Source organism: Primulina eburnea, chromosome 4 (assembly GCF_022965805.1).
Source record: "Primulina eburnea isolate SZY01 chromosome 4, ASM2296580v1, whole genome shotgun sequence".
Lineage (NCBI taxonomy): Eukaryota > Viridiplantae > Streptophyta > Magnoliopsida > Lamiales > Gesneriaceae > Primulina > Primulina eburnea.
The window spans coordinates 41,254,196-41,276,665 of NC_133104.1; the positions used below are offsets into that span (position 1 = coordinate 41,254,196).

At 34.4% G+C, this 22,470-nt stretch overlaps 3 protein-coding genes across 3 annotated transcripts; 2 read left to right on the top strand and 1 right to left on the bottom strand.

The window, feature by feature from the left end:
* Positions 1–144: 144 nt before the first annotated feature.
* LOC140829897 (uncharacterized) lies at positions 145–1,902 on the top strand. The gene is made up of 5 exons (XM_073193182.1): positions 145–614; positions 775–886; positions 1,286–1,367; positions 1,588–1,639; positions 1,718–1,902. The coding sequence occupies exons 1-5, from the start codon at positions 228–230 to the stop codon at positions 1,844–1,846; spliced, it is 762 nt and encodes a 253-aa protein (XP_073049283.1). The 5' UTR covers positions 145–227; the 3' UTR covers positions 1,847–1,902.
* A 259-nt stretch (positions 1,903–2,161) lies between these two features.
* On the bottom strand, positions 2,162–14,988 carry LOC140829016 (uncharacterized). The gene is made up of 23 exons (XM_073191958.1): positions 14,715–14,988; positions 14,499–14,606; positions 13,503–13,651; positions 12,760–12,841; positions 12,137–12,561; positions 11,078–11,510; positions 10,781–11,004; positions 10,041–10,236; positions 9,734–9,873; positions 9,480–9,654; positions 9,334–9,387; positions 8,741–8,920; positions 7,386–7,498; positions 6,527–6,709; positions 5,461–5,518; positions 4,946–5,005; positions 4,384–4,425; positions 4,153–4,283; positions 3,926–4,061; positions 3,766–3,843; positions 3,156–3,272; positions 2,683–2,745; positions 2,162–2,598 (listed from the first exon to the last, which is right to left on the bottom strand). The coding sequence occupies exons 1-23, from the start codon at positions 14,859–14,861 to the stop codon at positions 2,515–2,517; spliced, it is 3,378 nt and encodes a 1,125-aa protein (XP_073048059.1). The 5' UTR covers positions 14,862–14,988; the 3' UTR covers positions 2,162–2,514.
* A 5,340-nt stretch (positions 14,989–20,328) lies between these two features.
* Positions 20,329–22,121, top strand: LOC140829898 (uncharacterized). The gene is made up of 2 exons (XM_073193183.1): positions 20,329–20,968; positions 21,231–22,121. The coding sequence occupies exons 1-2, from the start codon at positions 20,527–20,529 to the stop codon at positions 21,722–21,724; spliced, it is 936 nt and encodes a 311-aa protein (XP_073049284.1). The 5' UTR covers positions 20,329–20,526; the 3' UTR covers positions 21,725–22,121.
* Positions 22,122–22,470: the final 349 nt, after the last annotated feature.

Here is a 22,470-nt window from a genome sequence, read left to right on the forward strand (position 1 = left end):
CAAAATTAGGAATTAAAAAACTATGTTTTAAAATGGCTAATTAAACTTCATATTTTACGAGTTCTTCAATTATATTACTCATGTGAATGAAAATATTCTAAGCTTGCAATGAAGATCATAGCTTAATAGTAATCCTTACACAATCACAATATTCTTTCTTTCATTCAAATGCTTCATTTCATTTATTGATGTTTACTTCCGATCGATTCTAAGTTAAATCTTCTTGAATGGGCTCCGTTTCCTTTTCCATTCCCTCTGCCACCCCTATACGGTTCAAACCACTACCAAATCACCTTAACATTACACCATATAAATCAAGAATTGGAATTCACAGCAATTATGGTCCGGAATTGAAATCGAAACTTGAAAAAAATTCATTGAGCCTTTTGGGTTCCAAGAGAAGCATTAGCATAGGCGGCTCATGCGCCGTGGTGGCGTGCAATGCCAAAGACTCGTCGGGATCTCCCGAGGAACACAAAGCTTTGGAAACTGTCCTTAAGCTGTATGATGCATTGAAGAACAAAAACGACTGCATGATTTCAGATGTGATCTCGGAAGAATGCTTTTGCGTTTCAAATTTTGTTTCTGCCTTCCAATCTTTTCATGGGAAGAAGGTACGACGTTACAAATATAGGCAAAACATATAAATTCACGTGGCCTCTGAAAATCGAAAAGAAAGTTTGCGTCTGAATATGTTATGTTCTTTTTTTTCCCCTTTGGTCATTTCAATATTTATATGTACTGTTGGTGAGTGAGTTCTATTTTCCTTTGTAGCAAGTGCTTGCTTTCTTCTCATCGCTAATGAAAACCTTGGGGAATAACATAGAATTCGTGGTGCAACCAACTGTGGAGGATGGAATGGTCGTTGGGGTATCCTGGAAACTAGGTTCGTTTTATTCCCCTCCCCTCCATTCACTTTGAAGATATTAAGTTTGTCCGATGGACATGAGCAAATCTATACGGTGGAATATATATATCATCAGTGTTCACATAAATATACGCGATGAATGTGCAACATACAGTTTTAATATGCTACACATCCACCGTGCATATTTATGTGAGTACCGATGAGATGACACTCACTTGTTTAGATATTCACAGTATCGGTGCTCACGAGGAGACCCCCAAAAAAAATTTGAGTCCGTAACTTAGGCCTTTTTCTTAGTGGAAATGCAAAAACTTCTATTTCAAGAAAAAAATTGATTTTTGAATATTTTTATTTAAAAGGATTGAGGAAGGAAATAATAGTGCTTACTTTAAGATGATGTTTTGTACATTTTTGTAGAATGGGACAAGGTTCCTTTACCTTTGGGAAAAGGTTTCAGCTTCTACACTTGCCATATCTATCAAGGAAAGATCATGATAAAGTAATACTTCATCCTAACTCGAAATACATATTTGAGATTATAAGATAGAAATGATAAAATATATATGATGTATAGAAAATAAATCAATATATACAGAAAACACGATGATTTATGACTCTAGTATTTTGTAAAACATGAGTTAAACGTTGAATAAAACAAAGACGTAATCGACTAAGACATCATAATATATATTATATATTAGCTTTTCACTGTGATCCAGGAATGTGGAGATTTTCATGGAGCCACTTGTACATTTGGAACCCTTTAGACTGGTAAGCCTCTATTCCCTCGGTTTATGTCATTCAAACATGGAAAAACAACTTAAATGGGGATTTTGATTTTGTGGGCAGAGAATTATTAATTCAGTGATGAATGCGATGGAAAAGTTGAATTCTCAGGTTCTGTCGAGGAGAAGGGCTGTAAATATTTTGTTCATTGTTCTAATTTTCTGGGCAGCGATGGCCTTCTTCCCTTTTTAGTAGTGCGCTTTCACATCCTAAGATTATCATCACGTTTAATTCAAATTTTCATTTATTTTCGAAATATTATATTTCAATACTATTTAGTTTAGGTTTTTGAATATTTATATTAAATTAATATTTAAACAAATAGTTAATGTTTACTAGTTCACGATCCCTATGTTAGACATTAATTCATCAAAAACTTGCAACTTAGAGTTAGAATTGACAGATCAAGGTATAATAAAAAAAGGCTGATCCTCATTCGATTTATAGGCTTGCAACATGAAATCTATAATCAGTCGGATTAAGATATAATATTTTTTACTCTAAATGTGCATCAAGTACAAATTTTTCATAACAGAAGCCTGTTTCGACTTTAAAAGGCTTTGTACAAATATTATTCATAAACCGCACAAAAATGCATCATCTCTAAAAATGGGCAAAAAAAAAAGACATTGCACATGCTATCAATATAGAACTCAGCCTAAAAACTACAACGTTTTATGTAAAATAGACGTACAATTCTTTTCTGTCACTTGTGTCGAAAATCTAAAGAGTCTTGCCCTGATTTCTTGAACAACAAACGTTTTGTTTGGTGTCAGCCCAAACAGAGAGAAGTGGCATCTTTTACTTCTTTCAAAAAATCTCAAGTGAATTGATCCATGAATTTCAAACATTCAGTGGCCTCATTTTTTTTCTCCGTCAACAGTCGAAAGCTTTTCTTCTAATTCTTCAAGCAAATCATGGTATTCGGCAAATGGTGTGTGCGCCTAATAACATTGCACATGATAAAGACACCGTGAGTCCATGAAGAAGATTGGTGCCCCAGCAAAAATGTATGACCAAACACTTACCTGTATGGTTATGCTGTATGCTTTCCACAGTCGTACATCATGTCTAAACAAATCAAAGAGGACCTGATATACATTCAATAAATGAATTATGCATCAAAAGAAGGAATTTATCGCTTTTGACAGGTGATACTTGGGGCTTAAGTGCAGGTCAGATTTTTTGCTCGAGTTAAATCACAGAACCAAAGGAACCGCCAGTTGAAAAGCAATTTTCTTGCCATCTAGACAGTATAAAAACACAACTTTCCTACCAGAATGACATAATGAACTATCATCCACTGAAAGTGATCATCATCAGTGTGCTAAGTCATAAGAAAGTGTCACATAAGGTCACTCATCCCTTATCAGGTAAATAGATTAAGGTGCTTTACAAGGTAAGCATTAGCTGCTACTGGGCAACACCAATCAGGGTACTGCAACTGATATCTCCAAAACAAAACAAAGATTCATTAAATTAGCAAAAAGATTAACTGCACCTCGGAACGCCTCAATAGTGTAGCCAAGACCACTATCCATTCTTTAAACTTGACTGAGCACATGTGTGCCAACAGAAATTCTGCATCCAAACGGTTTTGCAATGTTCCCATTTGAAGCTACATAAAAGTATAGAAACAAACCAAAGAATAAAATTACAATGTTACATTCACAGTTCCGAAATCAGTAATCGAATTGACACGCTGCATTCATCTGTGTTTTGCAGTTTTATTTTGCCACAAAATATAATTTGATCTCTGACAACGGACCTTTCCAAGAGTCCTTAGAAATGAAGTTACACTTTAGGATAGCCACCATAAGAAACAATTTCAACCCATCTAGAGCAAAAAATGAGGATCAAAATATGAAGTTCTACGATCTTCAGCCTCCGCACATATATGATTTTCAGTAGTAGAAATAAGCAAGTCAAACTGAACTCAAATGGTATTATATATACATTATATCAATTACACAGATCAAAAGGTTACATACAGCATGGTGTTGAAGATAGCTGGATAGCCAGTTATGAAAGAAACTATTATGAGACCAGCTTTGAAAGAATTTAAGAAATTCCAAACCGAGAATATAACAGATCTATCAAGATACTTGTACCTTCTGCCCAATCATTTCAAGACCAGAAGCAAAATTCTCCAAAAGAGCACTTCCATACCTTTCACGTTGCAGATACTCCTGTAGTAAGTTATATCAACCATATAAATCTCCGAGGAGGGTAAACAAGTACAAAAAACAACTATAGAGGGGGATTCTCTACCACTAGATCAAATTGAGTGCCTTTGACAAATGCTACAAGCTTTGAGAGCTCTTTTCCAGACATCAAATAGCTCGCATGGCTTTCTAAAATATTTTTCACAGAAGCAACATGTGCATTCTGTTCTTTGAATGAAGTGCTGCCATAGATTCGTCAACATGCATCAATAGAAATAGTATGAGCAAAAATATACGCTTGTGCAAAATCAGTCAGTTAAGGGATAGGCTCACCTTTTGACATCCTGAGGTTGCTTCATAAAAGTGGAAGGGAAAAGAAAATAGCCCAAGAATCTTGGAGAAAGGCTTTCATGATCAGTATTAGTAGGTTCATATTCTCTTCCAGATCTTAATAGAAACCTTACCTAATAAAACCAGAAATTGCAGAAGAAAAAAGTAGCAAATGCAAGGAAATTAGAAGATCAGCCATTTCACGGAGAAGTTCAAAGGGTTGTGGATTTGTACCAGCTCTCCAGCTAGTTCATAAAGAGATTCATCAAGCGTTGCCTAGACAATGGAGAGGTCAGAGTGAGAAAGTACGGCTAATATTAAATAAACAAGAAAAAGCATAAGAAACACCAGTGAGAAACTCGGTGGCATGAGATTTATTTACAAAGTCATAATATATCGACCGAGTTGTTTGACAGAGGCATCACATTTATATTATGCAGCAGATGGTAAATACCATTACATTTCTTAAAGTAAAATGTTAAAAAACTCCCCCAAAGATGGATTTGATTAACAAAAACCCTCTGAGCTGGGATCCGGACAAGTATAAAGTATGACAGAAGAAAAATTGTGCTTTACAGCAAATAGTACTCCAGATATCAGCAATTCAACCAAACCATAGCGTAGCATGATTTATAGCCCTTTTCATAACAAAACTTCATTAAAAAGCTAAGTTACACAAAATTCTAAGTAATAATGATTGTGATTTGTGACGGAGCTTCAGTGATTGCACATATGCATTTGAAAAAGACTATATATCAGCCACGAGTTTAAGAAGAGAAAAGAAGCCAATAATCACCTGCAATAAACGCAAGGCACAATATTGACTCACAGCAGAACCTTCAAGCTTAGCAATGACCTGTGGCAAAACAACCAAGAGTACATCAATCAGGACACAAGAATCAATTCTACCAAAATAAGTTCCATAATTCCAATTTGAATGATATCGTACATCAAACAAAGTGTTGAAGATGTAGAAACTATTAACTCATTAAGAAACATGTCACCACTCAATCTTGTTTCAGAGGACAAGAATGTTTAAATCACCAACCAAAAGAAACTTGTACTTGCAGCTAAACATACATTTTCCAACTGTTGACATTTAACCATTATGTATGAAAAAACATTAGCAAGCACTGGTTTTTTTCCTTATCATTCAACTCTTGAGGGAATGCCACTTATAATGATTAGAAATTGATCCAAGTAAAAGCTTTTGGTATTCAAACCATAGGAAGAAAATAAAATCACAAATACCGTCACCATAGTAATCAACTCAAAAGGCATAATAGGTACCAAAAGCTGAACGGCACTTACTAATATATAGCAGGCTGCAGTACGATACCATCTTCGTTGGAAGCATTCTTCAAACAACCTAAAAGTAAGATGATTAATTTCTCAGAGGAAAATTAAGAATCTCCTCAATTCCTGAAGACCTCACATCAAGTTAGGACTGATGATAGAACAAATGAAATTGTGCATGATTATCATATTTGATAACCCTTCACTGGAAGAAAGTACTGTTTTGGGATAGAAGGGTACGTCAAAATGACTTATCTTGTTAAGAAAATCATTCCGATTCGTGACGGATTCATGGTTTGGTGGATGATTCTATAGCACTGATGGGTAGTTGGTTTGATTGAAAGAATGACTTGTGTAAAGCCTATAGATTTTTTGCACAAATTATGGAAACTGGCCTTGGAAACCCCTAGTATGGAAGAATTGCTTCATACCAAAGCATAAATCTATTTTTGGTTGTTTTCTCATCGGAAGTTTCTGACCAGAGATAGACAACCTTATGTGGTGGAGAATAAATGTATTCTTTGATGTGACTATAACAAATGTCCTGATCATATGTTCTTCCGTTGCCACTTCTCAAAATCTCTTTGGATGAAAATTCGAGAATGGCTAGGAATGAACAAACTCATGAGCTCACATCAAGCACTGTTAAAAGCTTTCAAAGGGGTCTATAGAGTTAGTTCTTCCCTGGTAAAGATGTAACCTCATGGCCATGGCAACTTTCATTTTTCATATTTGGAGTGCAAGGAATTGTTGGCTCTTTAATAATGAAGAACAGAACACAGGGTGGATGACATCTTTCGTAAAATACATATTTGTGTACAATGTTGTATGAGGTTTTGAGTTTGCATGTGCGAAGTTAGTGGTTAGGTGTTACTTGAAAGAGTTGATGTTCTTATGATTTCCAGGACATTCCCAGTGTATTTGTACCATTACTCTTTTTTATCTTAATTATATGTTCTTTCGTGTCAGAAAAATAAAAATAAAAATAAAAAAGAAAAAGAAAAAGAGAGTAGAATTAGATTCCCTTTTGACACAAGTATTTGTGATACTTTCGAGAAAAGCAGAGAATCGAGTCACATACTCAGTTGATCTGCCAGCAGCCGAAAACAAATCTGCCCAATGTCGACCATCAGTTTTCCGAGCAACACTAACTACAACATCATAATATTCAGGAAAGTTTTTTATCAGATCACAGGTCTTCTCCAGCAGAGACAAATCAGTAGAATGATTGGCAACAGCCGCCTGGTTTTTGCGCAAATTTTGTCTGTAGAACAGGGTTGGATACATTAAATTTGGTGTTGCACCCATTTTGTCAGATTTCTACATAAACTTAGAGCAAAGTGAAATGATATACAAATGTCTCCACCACAGAACTTGTTCCAGAACAGAATAACGCACAGGCACACAATAGAGTGAGGCAGAAGAAATTATGCAACAAATTCACCTAGCGAATATTTTTCTCATAGTTAACAAACAGATTACTTCCCGTCAAATTGACTAAATAAGAAATCTAAAAATACATACTACACTGGAAAAAAAATTGGCCAACTCATCATCAAATTTATGGTTATATCTGTTTAATTACATAATATGATGAGCACTGTCTTTGCTTGCAATTAGAGGAAATGTCAACAGCTATATTCAATTGCATTGTCTTCACATACTCAAATATCTAGTCTCGGTTATGGCGGTCAAGGACTTCTCTTGATAATTTGGAAGTGCTTTATTTAATTTAATGTGTTAGAAAGAATTCTCACTCATAAGCAGAATTCACATGAATACCAAAAACATAGAATTCAAATACATAACAAAGAAGCTGTTTTGTTGTGTCTGAAAATCAAACGTGGTTTTCAATTCGGTCCTCGATATAAGAGTAATATGATTTGGATGGATGAGGAGAAAAAAGAGGATAATTGATCATATGTTTGCATAAAAATTACCTGGAAATTTCAGCATCAAAAACAGTAAATAAAAGCCATTCCAGGCAATGAGAAAAATGTGGCTTCTCTGCTGATATGAGTGCTAGTCTCAGAGCTTCTTCCCTCTTGTCTCTCTGAAAGACTCATTATCAGAAGCTTGCAGTTACAAAAGTCATAATAAAGCAAGAAATCCTTGGTACATCTTTCAAGAACACAAAGCCTGACTTAAACTAATGTTAATCATGTGGAACATTAAGAGAACCTAACCATGTATCTTTTACTCCAATAGCCCTCCATAAAATTGAAAAGTCTCCAATCCTCAAACTCTTTATGAGTAGATAATAGATATATTAGCAGATCCGCTGCTAGAGATAACAGCGAGTATTTTGTGGCTTTGCATTTGAATTCCGACTCCAGGAGCCCAAATTCCGGAGAAGATCTCAACCCTCAAATTCTGTATCACAACTCCATACTTACCTCAAATTATCAATCGCTATTCACATTCACAAACAGACCTTATGGATTTCCTTACGTAATTGTAAAATAGGTTACCGATTGTACCACCCACATATTGGTTGAAGTTGTCTCCTCTACCACCTCAAACTTGATTCGTAATGATCATGAGTTCCATTCCCACTTGTTATATCCCCGCCCCATGAAAAAAAAATATGTTAGAAATGCTTGGCACCCATTGCTGAGTTTTTTTTTGCAATCAACCATTAAATTCAAACTCCAAGACTCGCAATTAATGCTGCCAGTTTTCTTCTAGATTTCAATGTTAAATGGTGATTACAGTGTAGGGGAAGTCAATGATCATTCAATAACGAGAAGATGAAATCTTATGGACATTCATCTTCTCGGAAAAGCTCTCAATTGCGTAATCATTCAATAAATGACCAAGAAAAATCTCGTTCTATTTCTCTTGTCAACCCATGATGAATATAGGCTAGCAACAGCACAAAGTTGAGTCATTCAACAAAGAGCATCTCTACACAATCATACAGCATGTTAAACTAGGGAAGTACCACAAAGATGAATGCAATTCGAAGAAATTCTCAGTGGAGACCAATTGAAAACTTGCTTCATACTCATTTGCTGATTAGCAATCTGAGATGGCTGGGAATTCTACTGTCCTAAGTCAGTTATGGATTGATAAATTTCAGATAACTGCAAAATGCCTTGAGCTCAGGCTGCAATGAGTAAACCAGTAGAGTAACATATTCTGTTCCATTTAACAAAACAGCAATAAATCAAATGTAGCGTGTGGTGCAAGTCAATGGTGTTTCAAAGATGAACTGGTTCCATCTTTGGATGCAGTACAACTGAAATGTCATCAAAAGAATAATCTCATGACAGCACAAAATAGGGTGATGTACCTGAAGAAGATGCCGAAGTAAACAATGCAATATGGTTTGTGCTTGAGGAGATGGCTCAAAACATGGGAACTCTGTACATGTCGAAAACGACATTCTCTGGGAAACACCAACAACTACACCAGCATTTGGAAGTAGACCAAGTGGGTACACTTCACGATCAAATTCCAGCTCAGGGTCCAACTAAGATATCATATCAAACCATGTAACTCAGACAACATAAACAACTGAATGAACAAAAGATCTAAAAAGTTTGCGACATAAAATAAACATGCAATTACATGCATTAGTCAAACTACTCAACTTAAGACAATGCAATTACTAAGTGAAATGAAAATATACATAGTCAAAATCAATGTTCAAACATAGCACTTGGAGTTAAGTAACGTGAAGTATGATTAATAGATACTTGAAGCCTTTGGAAGGATTATCTGAGGACAGCTTTAACTAATACATGTTTTATCTCATACTACACAACTCAGTACTTGAACATGGATAGCTCAGTAGATAGCCTATCATGGAAAACAAGATAAACATGTAAGAAATTTCATAAAGAGATGGCATATAAATAAAAAAAATCAAATGAATTAGAATACCTGCAAAAAACCTTCCTGCTTGAAAGGATCTACACCTGGAGATGGATACCAAACCTGTACATGAGCTTCAACCAGCACTTACGTCAGAAATGTAAGTGGAGTGACCAACAAAATTTGGGACTGATTATGATCACAGAAACTGTCACCTGCATCCCTCGGTGACCATAATCTAACCAGGAAACTTCCTCGATCAAGTTACTTTTATCCTCTGATTGACCACAAGTAACCCAGAACAACTCAACAGAATCTGTCAGTTCTCTTTCCCGTCCTTCATCCAAATCAAGCAGTGAAAGCTCCCCATTCATCCTCAATATTAAACATCTAAAAGGCACATGCAGTCAATCATTTGCAAAAACACTGAAGAGCTGACTGTTAGCTAAAGTTACTTATCACCACATACCTGGCAGGTTCTCGGGATAACAAATCAGAAGAGATTTTACTGCTCAAGACATATTCTCGTGGAATCTGATCAGGGATGAATCGCATTGCCACAGGATGGCTCTTTGCTGTCATGATTGAGAGCTCTCGTACTGTAGAAAGCTGTTTGTCATTTTATCACTTAAAATGCATGGTGAAAAACATGTACTATCCAACATTTTGATTAAGAAATAAATATTGATACACCGCACATTGTTAGTAGAACTGTAAAAAGGTTATATCACCCAACCAATTTCAACAAGTATATCCACTTTAAAGCATTTTATTACCTCTAAATCTGGGGTACTAGAAGGAGAAAAGTCGCCAGATAATTTCACATGGTATATATGAACATCAAACGGGCGATAAGTGACAAGTAAATAATCTTGATAAACATCCATGACTATTGGCTTTGCTAGTAATGTCTTCCGATGAAGAAGTGAACTTTGATCAAGATGATATCTAGGGTAGAAAAGCAATTCATACCTGCAATCACCAATCATTCTGATGAAATGGGGAGTAAAAATCAAGTGACACATGAATTGGCATTAACTTGCTTAGCTGCCACAAAAAAACAAATATAAAATCCAGAAAAAAAATATGAAAAAGTGTACATAGAAGAAGAAAAATCGCACCATAGATAAAATATAAGTTCGACGTGAGGAACAATCAAATTCATTCTTTGTTCATTCTTATTTTCCAGCAATATACATAAGTCATTATAGTCATTCAAACCCACTTATTTCAACAATGCTTCCAAGTCATTTGATACAACACTTTGCAAAAAAATTCACACATCGTGGATATTTGGAACTCATCCACACACTCCTAATTGTCACAAGTTCATGAAAAAGGTTTCTAAAAAAATATCTCACCAGAAAATTCTCAATAAAAATGCATTTTCATCTCAATCATGTTTAATAGATTCTAAGCAACAAGCATTGGCAATGGCTAACTTTAGAGAGACATTTTAACAACAAATCCATATAAACAGACACTGAAGAAAATATTCAGTGCGTTAATTTCTCACATATCGGAAGAGTCCACATAATTGCAGACAACGATAATTTTCCCGAGCCATAACAACCCTCTGCACTGAATTCTTTGTTCTTGAGTAATATCTCCAAATACTCTCCACCGCTTCAGGCGTATGTCATACAAGATTAAGCCATGAAGCCCTGCTACTGCCAAGTACATTCCATCCCTACTAGCAGCAACATGTTGAACAGGCCAGTTTTGGGTAATGTAAGAAACCTGGTATAATGCATAGTCAATCAGAAGCAACAAATAAAGGCGTGGAGGAAAAGGCGTCTATTTGATACATAACTGGAAGATTGAGGTGAAAGATCTTCAGTTCATCAGTATCTTCTGACTGCACAATGAGCAAGCGGTCTTCACCATAGATAATTTGCCGTACATAGGTTGTAACAGAAACACCTCTGTTAAGGCAGCATTTCCCAAAAGAGAACACGATAATTCTCTCTGATGATCTTTCCTCAATTGAATATAATCTATATCCATACTCATCCCATTGCATCAGCGTGGTGCCGCCCATCATGGGTTCATACTTGAAATCCTGATTTGGCTTAACCACGGGAGACGAAACAGAACTCATACCTATTTGACTGATTGTAGACATCAAACGACAACCGGAAACAGACCAAACTGTAAGTCCTCTTAACTTCCATCCAACGGCAAATACAGAGTTATCAGGGGTCCATGCAATACAATTGACAGGACCGGTATCTTCCACTGAATATCTGCGATAAGACCACATGAAGACATTCAACTCATTCTGTATGGTTCAAAAGTGTACTTAAATCATAATATTAGGCCGATGATACTGAAATTTTAGGAATAGAAACTTGATGAATTTTGAGCTAATCATATGTCTGATCTGCATAAACTTCTAGCAGTACACTAAAGGTGGTAAGCATAACATATACTAAAAATCTGTTTAAATTAGAATGATGATAATAAGTTCTATGGGAGACCTTTAAACAGACATGCATTAACTTCTAGCAGTACACTAAAGGTGGCAACCATAACATATACTAAAAGTCTGTTTAAAATAGAGTGATGACAATAAGTTCTCTGGAAGACCTTAAACAGACATGAATCAAAACCTTTTAAGCATATATATATATATATATATATATATATATATATATATATATATATATATATATATATATTTTCATACGCTCAAAGTCAATAGGTTGGAGACCCATTAAATTGCTTATACAAGAAATACACCACATCAACTAGTTGGAGTATGTGAAAATTTAAAGTTTAATTCCAAAGAATCCAGGAAATAAGAGGTAATGGCCAAATGACAAGCATGCGTAATACATTCCAATTCCTGCAAGCTATTAAAAAGGCTTACCCCCAATCGGATAAAGAAACAGAGCGAATCAGTGAGGCTGAATCTGCAAGGTCGTATAGATCAACGACGCCTTTTCTAGTTCCAGCAGCGAGAATCTGTTGCTCTGTAGCCATTGATGCACATACAACATCACCAGAAGACAACCTTCTTTCCACTCTGATAGATTCAGTATGTCTAAGACCTTTCTTGCTCACAGAGCATAGCACGAGTTCACCATCAGAAAACAACACAGTTAGCAACCTAAAAGATATGGAATATTCAAGTTGAATTACAGCAGATTTCTGCAAGACAGGATTGTTCATATGGTTGGAGCCATGAATGCCTTGAGTTTCACAAGAAGTCTGAACATTGCCCAAGGGATAAGATAATGTATTGGCAGCAGCATTATCATTCAGCCGTGTGTCAAGATAAAATGCACCACCAAACTGTATAAATAATGAGCAATTTTATTTGGTTTTCTAAAGGTTTAACTCAAGGTAAGAAAAAATAGTTAAGAATAATTACAGAAGAAAAAAATTAGAATATGCACACTGTAATTAGATTATTCTGCCAATAAAGTATTTGAGGATATTTGCTTAAAACATCTAGAGAGACATGAAAAAATATCATGCCAAATCACATACCTCACCCTTCCAAGATATGTTATACAATGCTCCATCAGAGAGTCCGATCAGTATGTGTTTGCTATCACAAATAATGTTGCTCCTAACATTCATATATGGAAAAAAAATAAAAAAATAATGAAGATAAGAAATTCGAAGGAAGGGTTTATCACTTCTAATCCTAATACTATATTTTAAAATATTTAAACATATTCTATACCATTAAAATAACTAAAATATGGGTTCATATGTAGTTGAAATATTTTCCTTCAAGAAAAATAGAAAATAAAACCAAGCACATGTGACGTCCTTCAATTAAATATCCCAAAATACTTTTTGAAAATGTTTTCACAAAATTCTCAAAAACACCATTAAGCATTACCTAAGAGCTTTCTCTCTTTAATATATTTCTTTTAACTTTTGAAATCATAAAAGAAAGTTGCTTGAATAGGATAACCATAGTGTTAGTTACGGAAAACAGATATATGAGGCCGTATATGGATCAAAAAATATATATACAACCAAATCAAATTGGATAACAATGGCACATGTATCAAATATTCCATCCATGTGCACCCGTTAGCAAAACAAAAAAATTCAGCGAACAAGCACATTGTTCCCAAGGGTATAGTAATATTTAAAAACATTAGTTTGATTTTGGACTAGAACTACAGAGCATAGAACATATCATCCAAAGATGTCTGTTATGCATGAACCTAGTTTTTGTTTGGAGGCAGAAATAATTAATTAGACTTTGTGCTTACACTGTCAAATTCTTATTAACAAAGGGGACTTGCTCACTGAGAAGCAATGATATATTCACAAGAAATAAACCAGTTGGTTGCTTCCCACCAATATGTATTTTCTTTTCTGTGATCTGAACCTTAAATATGTGAAGATAGAAGAACGAAGTCTGCAAAAAGGGAGCAGAAGTTAAGTGATCAACAACCACTAAACATGATACAATTATCAATCCATTTAAGTTTTCCTAAATTTACACTACATAAACTTAGTAAAATAAAAGAATTTCAATTTAAAATACAACATACCTATTCCACAGTATCATTTTAATCTATTGACAAATGGTTCCATCATCTTAACAACTATCCAAGCACCACTATAGCATCCAAGCACCGAATGAATGATTTACAGATAGTATTGGGGAACCAAATTTATTCTGGGTAAGCAGATTGCCATGAGGTATAGCAGAGTAACATTTATTTTATGAAGCTGCATCAGTCGCATTAATTAGGCTACAGCTACTCAACCTAAAGTTCATTTTCATTAAACCAGACAACAATCATTGTCCCAACTCAAACATAAGCAATTTTGTAAAAGGTATTCTCATTTAACTTTAAAGATAGGTATCACCTCAGGATACAGATTTTTGATTACTACAAAAAAAATTTAAACTTTTCCTCATATTCAAGAAATCAGGACACCAAATCTCTGACTTGCCATCTTTCGGTTGCCCTCTCGCGGTCTTTTTTCTAGAATACAAATAGCTCAATCGGGAATCACGAGATGAACTAATAAAAGATTACAAATAGCTCAATCGGGAATCACGAGATGAACTAATAATCTATTTGTCACTTCGCAGTTGGTTCGACAAGTAATTACACGACATGGCACTCCCTAGTGTGACAGGAAGCATTCAATTTCAGAAAAATTACTTACAACCTTCATGGATCACCATAACAAATGATCATCATTTTGTGAAACAGATTAAAATTTAATTCAGTAAGTGATCCGACACTAACAATAATGGCAATGAGCTTCGTATCTTGGCTCCAAACAGCTTGCAAGTTCTCCCCCTCTCTCCGAACCGAATCCGCGTCTCTCGTGTACTTCCCCAACCTCACTCTATGCTGAGAATTTAAAAAAAAAAACAAATAAAATTAAACCCAACCCATATCCAACCCAATGGAAGGAAGAAAAAAAATTAAATCAAACACACACAAACGAATGAAAAATACCTGAGATGAAGACCAGAGCTCGAGGTGAGTTGGGGAGACGACGAGAAGCAAGCGATTGACGACTTTGAGGTAAACGATCCGTTTTGTGGAGGGGCAATCTGGTAGTTGCAGGGGGATGACCTGCGGCCATCCGTATGCCATATACATCTTCGAGATGGAGAATTTTCAGTATACTATTGAATGCATCGGACTGAATCTGTGTTTCGGTTTCAGAAATCGTAAATAAAATTAAATGGAAATCGGATCTAGTTTATGGGTCTGGTGGCATACAAGTACCGGGTGTGCTACGGCCGGTTGGTTTGGACCCGATTCTTCTTGAACACGGGGATGTTCATGTACTAAATCAATGTTAAAAATTAATATATATATATATATATACAAAAAATAAGAAAAAAAAATAATTGATGATGATTATAAGAGATAATTGTGTATATACATTTTTTATGTAAAGATAATTGAAAATATTAAGGAAGTGTTAGTAATTTTTTCCATATAAGTGATTGAATCCATGGATTGAGAAGAAGTGAGAAAAATGGAAATGAATAGTGTTTAAAAATAAAAGTGAAAATTAATATTTTTTAAAACGTTTCGTAAATTAGTTATTATAATACAATTTTTTTAACAAAATACAAAAAATATTCTTATCGGATGGTTTGCAAAACATATGGTTTGATGGTTATTGTGAACATGAATAAAATTTGTAATTTTGGATTAGACAAAAAATTGAGGGTAAGAGTGTCCAGAAAATTTCAGTTAATTTATCTAAATATCATAATCACTTTTGAAAAATCAGAATCTTCATGAAACAAGTATGTGGATTTGAACGAGCAAAATATGTAACAGAATTTGAAGTTAAAAAACACATAAACTCAATTTTTCAAGTGAGTGACTAATATTTTTTTTTGCGGTTTGAAACACTTTCTAGGTCACTCTTTTACGGTCTTCCACGTGTTCATGCTTGAACATCTTATTCTTGTGTACATTTTTCCACATATCATGTGCAGAGGCTAAAACATCAGTGTTACTTTGACCACTAGCCCGATTTTTCAAAAAATTGTTGTACCATCCCAAAAAATTACCAAGATTTAGCATAACCTGGTAGTAATTTGACTTTATCGTCGTCCATTCTCTTGCATGCGTACTCGCAGGCCAAATGTTATTGTAGTAGATGGTTATGTTTGCAAGAAATGCTTATTATTTTGTGCATTACCCATTATGGATTTGGGTCGTTGGTAAATATTTTTTTATCCCGAGTGTCGTCGAACGCAGTAGAAATTGAGAGCTTGGTATTGAAAATGATGTTGTCGGCTCTCTATCGGATCCAGATCCTCCCAAACTCGCATGCCTAGCTTCGCTTGATGGCATGCTCCGTGGTGGAGTAGAAAATAGTCAAGACAGAGGTGACATCATAAATAGCCACCCATTGAAGCATAATAATCGGGCGACAACATGAAAAACAGAGCATTAGAGAACAAATTCGAACATGTGATAATATTTTGTGGAAATTGACTTGCATAATCAAAGTTAGAAGGGTGAGGACTGAGACCGAGATTGAGAATTTTGAGAGCTTGCATTTCTTACGATATTTGAAAAACTCAATTATTTTTTTTTGAAAGAACCGTGGAATTTATACGCCATTTATAATAAGAAGATGTGGATATATATAGTCTTGAGAAATGATGGAGAAAATTTTTGATAGTGTTGGGGACGACAACTGCCCGGACAGAGGGTCTTGCATCACACCTTTTGTCCGGGAGAGTGATGAATTAAAAAAAAAAAAAAAAAAAACCCAACGTTCAATTTTGAATGTTGTATTTGAAATATCAGTTTTTGAAAAGCCAACACAATGTTGCCCAGCGTTGTGGACACCCTAATGCTTATTGCTTGGGTTGTACTTGCCTCTTCCTCTTTCGAGGATGTAATGGAAAAAACATTATTCCACTGGTTTTATATATATATATATATATAAATTGATCTTGTTGCTGGAACATTTTTTATATAGCACACGTTGCTTGTATGATCATGAACTAGAGACTGTATAATTTTTTAGATAAACATTTAGGAATGGAAAATTGAATTAGATTCTCTTGTTTTTTAAGTCAAACTCTTTGATCGTCTACGTTGCTTTTTGTTGCACAAATGCTAGAATTTACTCTTGAATTCGTTTTAGCATACCATCTGCTTGAGCTTTATTCCCTTTAGCATATTCTATCTGCACCAAAGGAATAATGGGGGTTTATATTTCGTCTAATTTGACTTCTTCTTCTTTTTTTCAACAAATTTTATAAATTTTACTTTGGATGTTGTTAATATGAGGGACAGGTTGGATGTCTTTTTTTTTCGGTCGGTGTAAATATACTTGATTGTTCACCTGGTTTGTATGCAGATGCATCTTGGACTTGTCGCTATGACATCTCATCTTGCTTGAAATGTATAATCTTACATGTTAATGTATATTTACTTTGACGACTTATAGAATTTGAGCTAATCAGCCATTTAAATTATCGTGTCTAGGTTCCACTTTTCAACATATGACTATGCTGAAAGTAGTATGAGCTGTCATATCTGACAATGTCAGAGAGCAGTGCATACACGCCATCACATCATGAATAACAGTTGGGCACTGAAAACAAAGTCATCGTTGATTTTCTCTCTTCTAAATATCATATATGTTTGACAATGATAGATTCGGATATTCTTGTAATAAATGCGAATATTCTCTATACATTCTCCAAAGATAAAATATTTGAACTCACTTGAGCGTCAGAGTAGTTACGACAAAGAATCTTCCGACGCTCCACTAACGTTCTCAATTCTCTTAAGTGTGTAGATATTTCAAGCCCGGATATTTTCACACGAGCTACCACATACCAGAACATAAACCAACCCGATCCGGTATAATTGTCCACCAAATTCATATCCAATACATCCGGACATCATCGATGAATTATGAACAGAATGTTCGAATTCGACTCTACTTGCTACCTGGGGCTCAAATTTAAGCTGAATTCATTCCATTCGAAATTAATTATTGAGTTCCATAAGTCCAGTGATCTTACTTTAAAACAAAATAATTAAAGTAAACTTCAGCACAAATTAAATAATATTTGTAATGCATTCGCATGCCGAAGAACTTGATCTCCACCATGTCTACATACATAATGATTTTTACATATATGGTCGAGATCAAGTTCTTTTTGGCATTCGAATATATTACGTTACGGTGATCGAATACATATAAATCCAATTTGTTAACAAAATTCATATGAACCTAAAAGAGGATACATACAAAAATAGCAGTAATTTGTTTGTTCTCCATGCAAATCATAAGGATATATACTGAATATTCGATTGTGGGATGAAAGATTCATTGTATCAGGACGGTATTCAGGTTCATTGAACCTGGTCATCCTTATTACCAACGGCATCGAGTCTCCACGTCCATGGCCAAGTAGCAAATTAGAAATTAAATAAATAAAAATTTAGAGGAATATTACCATTTAACAACGTAGGTGGCCGCCATGAGTTGGATTATCAAATTGGGCACCAAATTATTTTTAAAATAAGACTTCACATAATATAAACTCAGCTGACAAGATATATGAGTTATAAATTATTTTAAATAAATTTAATCAAATACCCTCTTAGTTATAAATAAACAATATGATTTTTGCATTACATTTTACTATAATCAGAATAAAGATCGTCATGTTATAATTTGACATTTTGTAAATTCACGTCTTCTAACAAGATTGTAAATTCGTACATAGAAACTAGAAAGATGTAACATGCACTACTTCACAATGAAAAATAATATTTTTGGTGCAATAATTGTCTATACAAAGTAGAGTAATCGAAACATGATGTTTGAGTTTCTGTGCGATTTAAAATATTTAAGTTATGCTATTAACACCAACTATAGTTTTTGGTAAAACGATAAGCGTTCGGTCCTCTACGATTGATATCAGAGTCAATGTCGCGGGTTTGATTCTCATTTATCACAAGAAGTGGAAATTTTTTTGAAGAAGATTGTTGGGTACAATTATTGTCTTTGTTGGGTAGAACAATTGAAACGTGATACTTGAACTGCTGTATGATTTAAAATATTTGAATTGTAGTGTTAAAACATCAACTTAACTTTTAAAAATATATATGGCTGGTAAGCGCTCGATCACACGTCAGATAGTTAAAATTAATATATGAGTAGGTCTCATGTGAGACCGTTTCACGGATCTTAATATGTGAGACGGGTCAACCCTACCTATATTCACAATAAAAAGTAATACTCTTAACATAAAAAGTAATATTTTTTTATGGATGACCCAAATAAGAGATCCGTCTCACAAATACGACCCGTGAGACCGTCACATACAAATTTTTGCCTTAATATATATATATATATATATATATATATATATATATATATATATATATATATATATATATATATATATATATATATATATACAATGATCAATATTTTTTTATATTGTTGTGATTTGAGAGATCAAAAGTTAGTATTTTTCAATTTTTTTTTTGTAAATGATAAATAGCTAAACTATTTGCTTGCGAGTAAAGAGTATTTGCTTCTATAAAGAAAATAAATAAAAACAACCCAAAAAGTAAATATTGTGATATTGGTTTATTAATTTTACTAATTAAAATATCCGTGTATCTTTTACATTCACTAATATTGACACTTTTAACTTACTTCACTTCATTTATTTGACATTTTTTTGTTATTTGTAAATATTATATCATTTATTATTATACCAATCTATATTATGAAAACATTTTTACATAAATAAAATGGGATTCCACACTCTATCTAAGTAAAAAATTAAATTTATCTTTGATAAATTTTAATTTGAAATCAATATTAATAAAAAATACTATAAGAAAAGATAACTTTAACGTCAATGACTCATAATACATCTGACATCAAAATATCAAATTTATTATAAATTTTCGAGTTCTACACAATTGTAATAAACTCCCATCCTCTTTCAATTATTAAAAAATAAGAAGATAACTTTAATAAATTTTTAAAAAAATGATATATTTGTAAAACACTCCTAACCAAATGCTGTATTGATATTGCTATAATAATACGCAGATACAAAGACAATTTTATTACCAAATCTCACTTTTAATTTTAGTAAAAAAAATTGTTATTTTGTCTTATTATAATGTAAACTTTGGTGTACGCCACTTCTTGAATTTCTTATATAATCTTGAACTAGAGCAGATAGTCGGATCAGATTAACTACCGAACGAGGCCTGTTTTCGTTCCAGGTTCATTGTCAAAAAACAAAAAAGGCGTGCATTAATTTTGCGGCGTAAGCTCAATGTGATATATAATTAATTATACATTAGCATTAACGCAGTATATATTTTCATATCCATTATATTATATAATATATTAATTTTAAATTATCAAAGAGAAGTAAAATATGTTTTGGGAAATTAAAAAATATATTATATTACATATTTATATATATAGAAATAAAATAAAAGACATCAGAGGATTAAAATAGTTACTAAATATGATTCATGTGTATATATATATATATATATATATAAACGCCACTATGTCTTCATTCATTCACTCCAATGACTCCATGAACCATTCACCGAAGGTTTATACCAACAAGTGTTCACACCATTTCGCCATAATCGCAACATAATTACAAGATTTCTGAACATAGATTGGTATTTGATTTTCATCTCTGCGTATAATTGTGAGTGACGATCCGGGCATTTATCCATTCGATCAATACTGTTACTCGAGCAATACGGAAAAGGGAATTCGATGCTTGCGATGGTGAATATTCCGGTGAAATTCAGAAGGGTTGCAGCCGCCTTCGATGAGCTGGTTAAGGCCGGCAGGTCCTGCGAGAGCAGTGGCAGCGAGCACTCGGCGGATTTGTCTGATATGGTGTATTCTTATTTAGAGAGGGAAATCATGGAGTACGGAGAAAGTGAGGAGGTAAAAGATCGAGAGGAAGGAGACGGAGATGGAGAGGAGATCGTTAATGATGACGACTCATCGGAAACAAATTCTCATGATTCTGAGTTGGAAGATTCTTTGAAGAATTTGCTGTTTGATCGTGAAAATGATGACGGAGGTGTCAAAAGGAGGATTCTTGAAGAGGTGGAAGCGGCGATCGGAGAATTTGATGGCAACGGAAGCTCGTCGCCGGATTTCAAACGGAGAGTAATGGCGCGGTTGCGGGATCGAGGCTTTGATGCCGGTGAGTTTCTGGCTTCTGTGAAGTTTATGGAGTTGATATAATTTTGATATTTTTCTCGCAGATATAGTATAAAAGTGCAATATTTGCTATATACTTTTTTCAATATCATTATCAGTAAGTTTCAATTTATTTTTATCTTTCATTCAAGTGGATAAGCATGACCAGAGTCACATTTCCTATATTCAATATGTAGTTAGGCAAGTATGTTTCCCATTAATATAAGCATTTATCTAAGACATTTTCAATTCATCAAAAAATACAGGTCTTTGCAAATCGAAGTGGGAAAAAAAAGGCCGGTGCCCCTCCGGAGACTACGAATACATTGACGTGAACACCGGAGGCAGCCGCTACATAGTCGAAATTTTTATCGCGGGAGAGTTCACCATCGCTCGTCCGACTGGCTGCTATCCCTCTTTACTCAAACTTCTTCCACAAATTTTCGTCGGGAGACCCGACCAGCTCAAGCAGGTTGTGAGGCTTATGTCCAATGCAATAAGAAAATCAATGGAAAGTGCTGGCATTCACGTGCCACCTTGGCGACGCATCACTTACATGCAGGCTAAGTGGTTTGGTTCCTACAAACGAACCCAAAACGAAGTTGCAAGCAGGAATACGGCATTTCCCGGCGAGGTCTTGGCCGGAAGTAGGTCGACGGGTTTTCGACCGGTGCCCGTGCAGACAATGTACTATTGCATGCAGGATTTTGCAGCTAAAGCAGGCGTTAGAACCGGAAACTTAGCTGCAGCTCTTAATTAGTATGCTTTATGTGATGGAATCAGAATCCCATGTTTTTATTGGCCTCGTTCAAAAGCTCAAGTTTGCATATATATTCCTTATTTATCATCATTGAGACGGAGACTAGACCATCGCCGGAATTATAAAACTAGGAAATAAATTGGTTTCTATAGGCAGAACATTTGAAGTCGAGTAAGAGCAAGACCAGCCAAGATCTTCGTTGTTGTTGGATCCGGATGCCAAATTGTATGGCACTTCAGAAAATGTAAACTTGGATTATGATGTAGATTTTTTAGTGTAGGAATTTATCTTCTAGTTATGGGTTTATCCTTTTGTTCTATTTAAGCCAAGAAAAGTACTAAAGGTGCGTGAAATCTTGGATTCTTGGCATTTTTTTTGTATAAACAAGAACAATGGGTCTTGTTTTAAAATGTAAATGATTATATCATATAAAATATATTTAGAATTTGTCCACGGTAATGATTCTTTATGCAAAATTGCCTTTGTTGAACTGAATCTCAAAGCTCTACCACTTGCAAGGAAACACATGGAGACATCGCTTGATATGAATTATTCTGTATATTAATGACTAAAATGATTATAAGATAGGATGAAACTTTGAGAACTTGAAAACTTGTTGAAATTATAAGATTCCTTACTGACGAGTTAAGTATAAATATTCTAATGATACTCCTCAAGTACTCGTTTATAAATAGACAAAAATTTATGTGAAACGATCTCTATAAATATTCTAATGATACTCTTCA

Excerpts from the sequence above, each read along its gene's own strand:
- LOC140829897 (XM_073193182.1), top strand. The coding sequence starts at position 228 with ATGGGCTCCGTTTCCTTTTCCATTCCCTCTGCCACCCCTATACGGTTC. Across the intron at positions 615-774 it reads AATCTTTTCATGGGAAGAAG|CAAGTGCTTGCTTTCTTCTC; the intron begins GTACGACGTTAC and ends TTTCCTTTGTAG. Across the intron at positions 1,640-1,717 it reads ATTTGGAACCCTTTAGACTG|AGAATTATTAATTCAGTGAT; the intron begins GTAAGCCTCTAT and ends TTTTGTGGGCAG.
- LOC140829016 (XM_073191958.1), bottom strand. The coding sequence starts at position 14,861 with ATGTATATGGCATACGGATGGCCGCAGGTCATCCCCCTGCAACTACCA. Across the intron at positions 12,842-13,502 it reads GTTAATAAGAATTTGACAGT|GAGCAACATTATTTGTGATA; the intron begins GTAAGCACAAAG and ends TATGAATGTTAG. Across the intron at positions 3,273-3,765 it reads TTGAAATGATTGGGCAGAAG|CTTCAAATGGGAACATTGCA; the intron begins GTACAAGTATCT and ends ACTTTTATGTAG.
- LOC140829898 (XM_073193183.1), top strand. The coding sequence starts at position 20,527 with ATGCTTGCGATGGTGAATATTCCGGTGAAATTCAGAAGGGTTGCAGCC. Across the intron at positions 20,969-21,230 it reads GGATCGAGGCTTTGATGCCG|GTCTTTGCAAATCGAAGTGG; the intron begins GTGAGTTTCTGG and ends CAAAAAATACAG.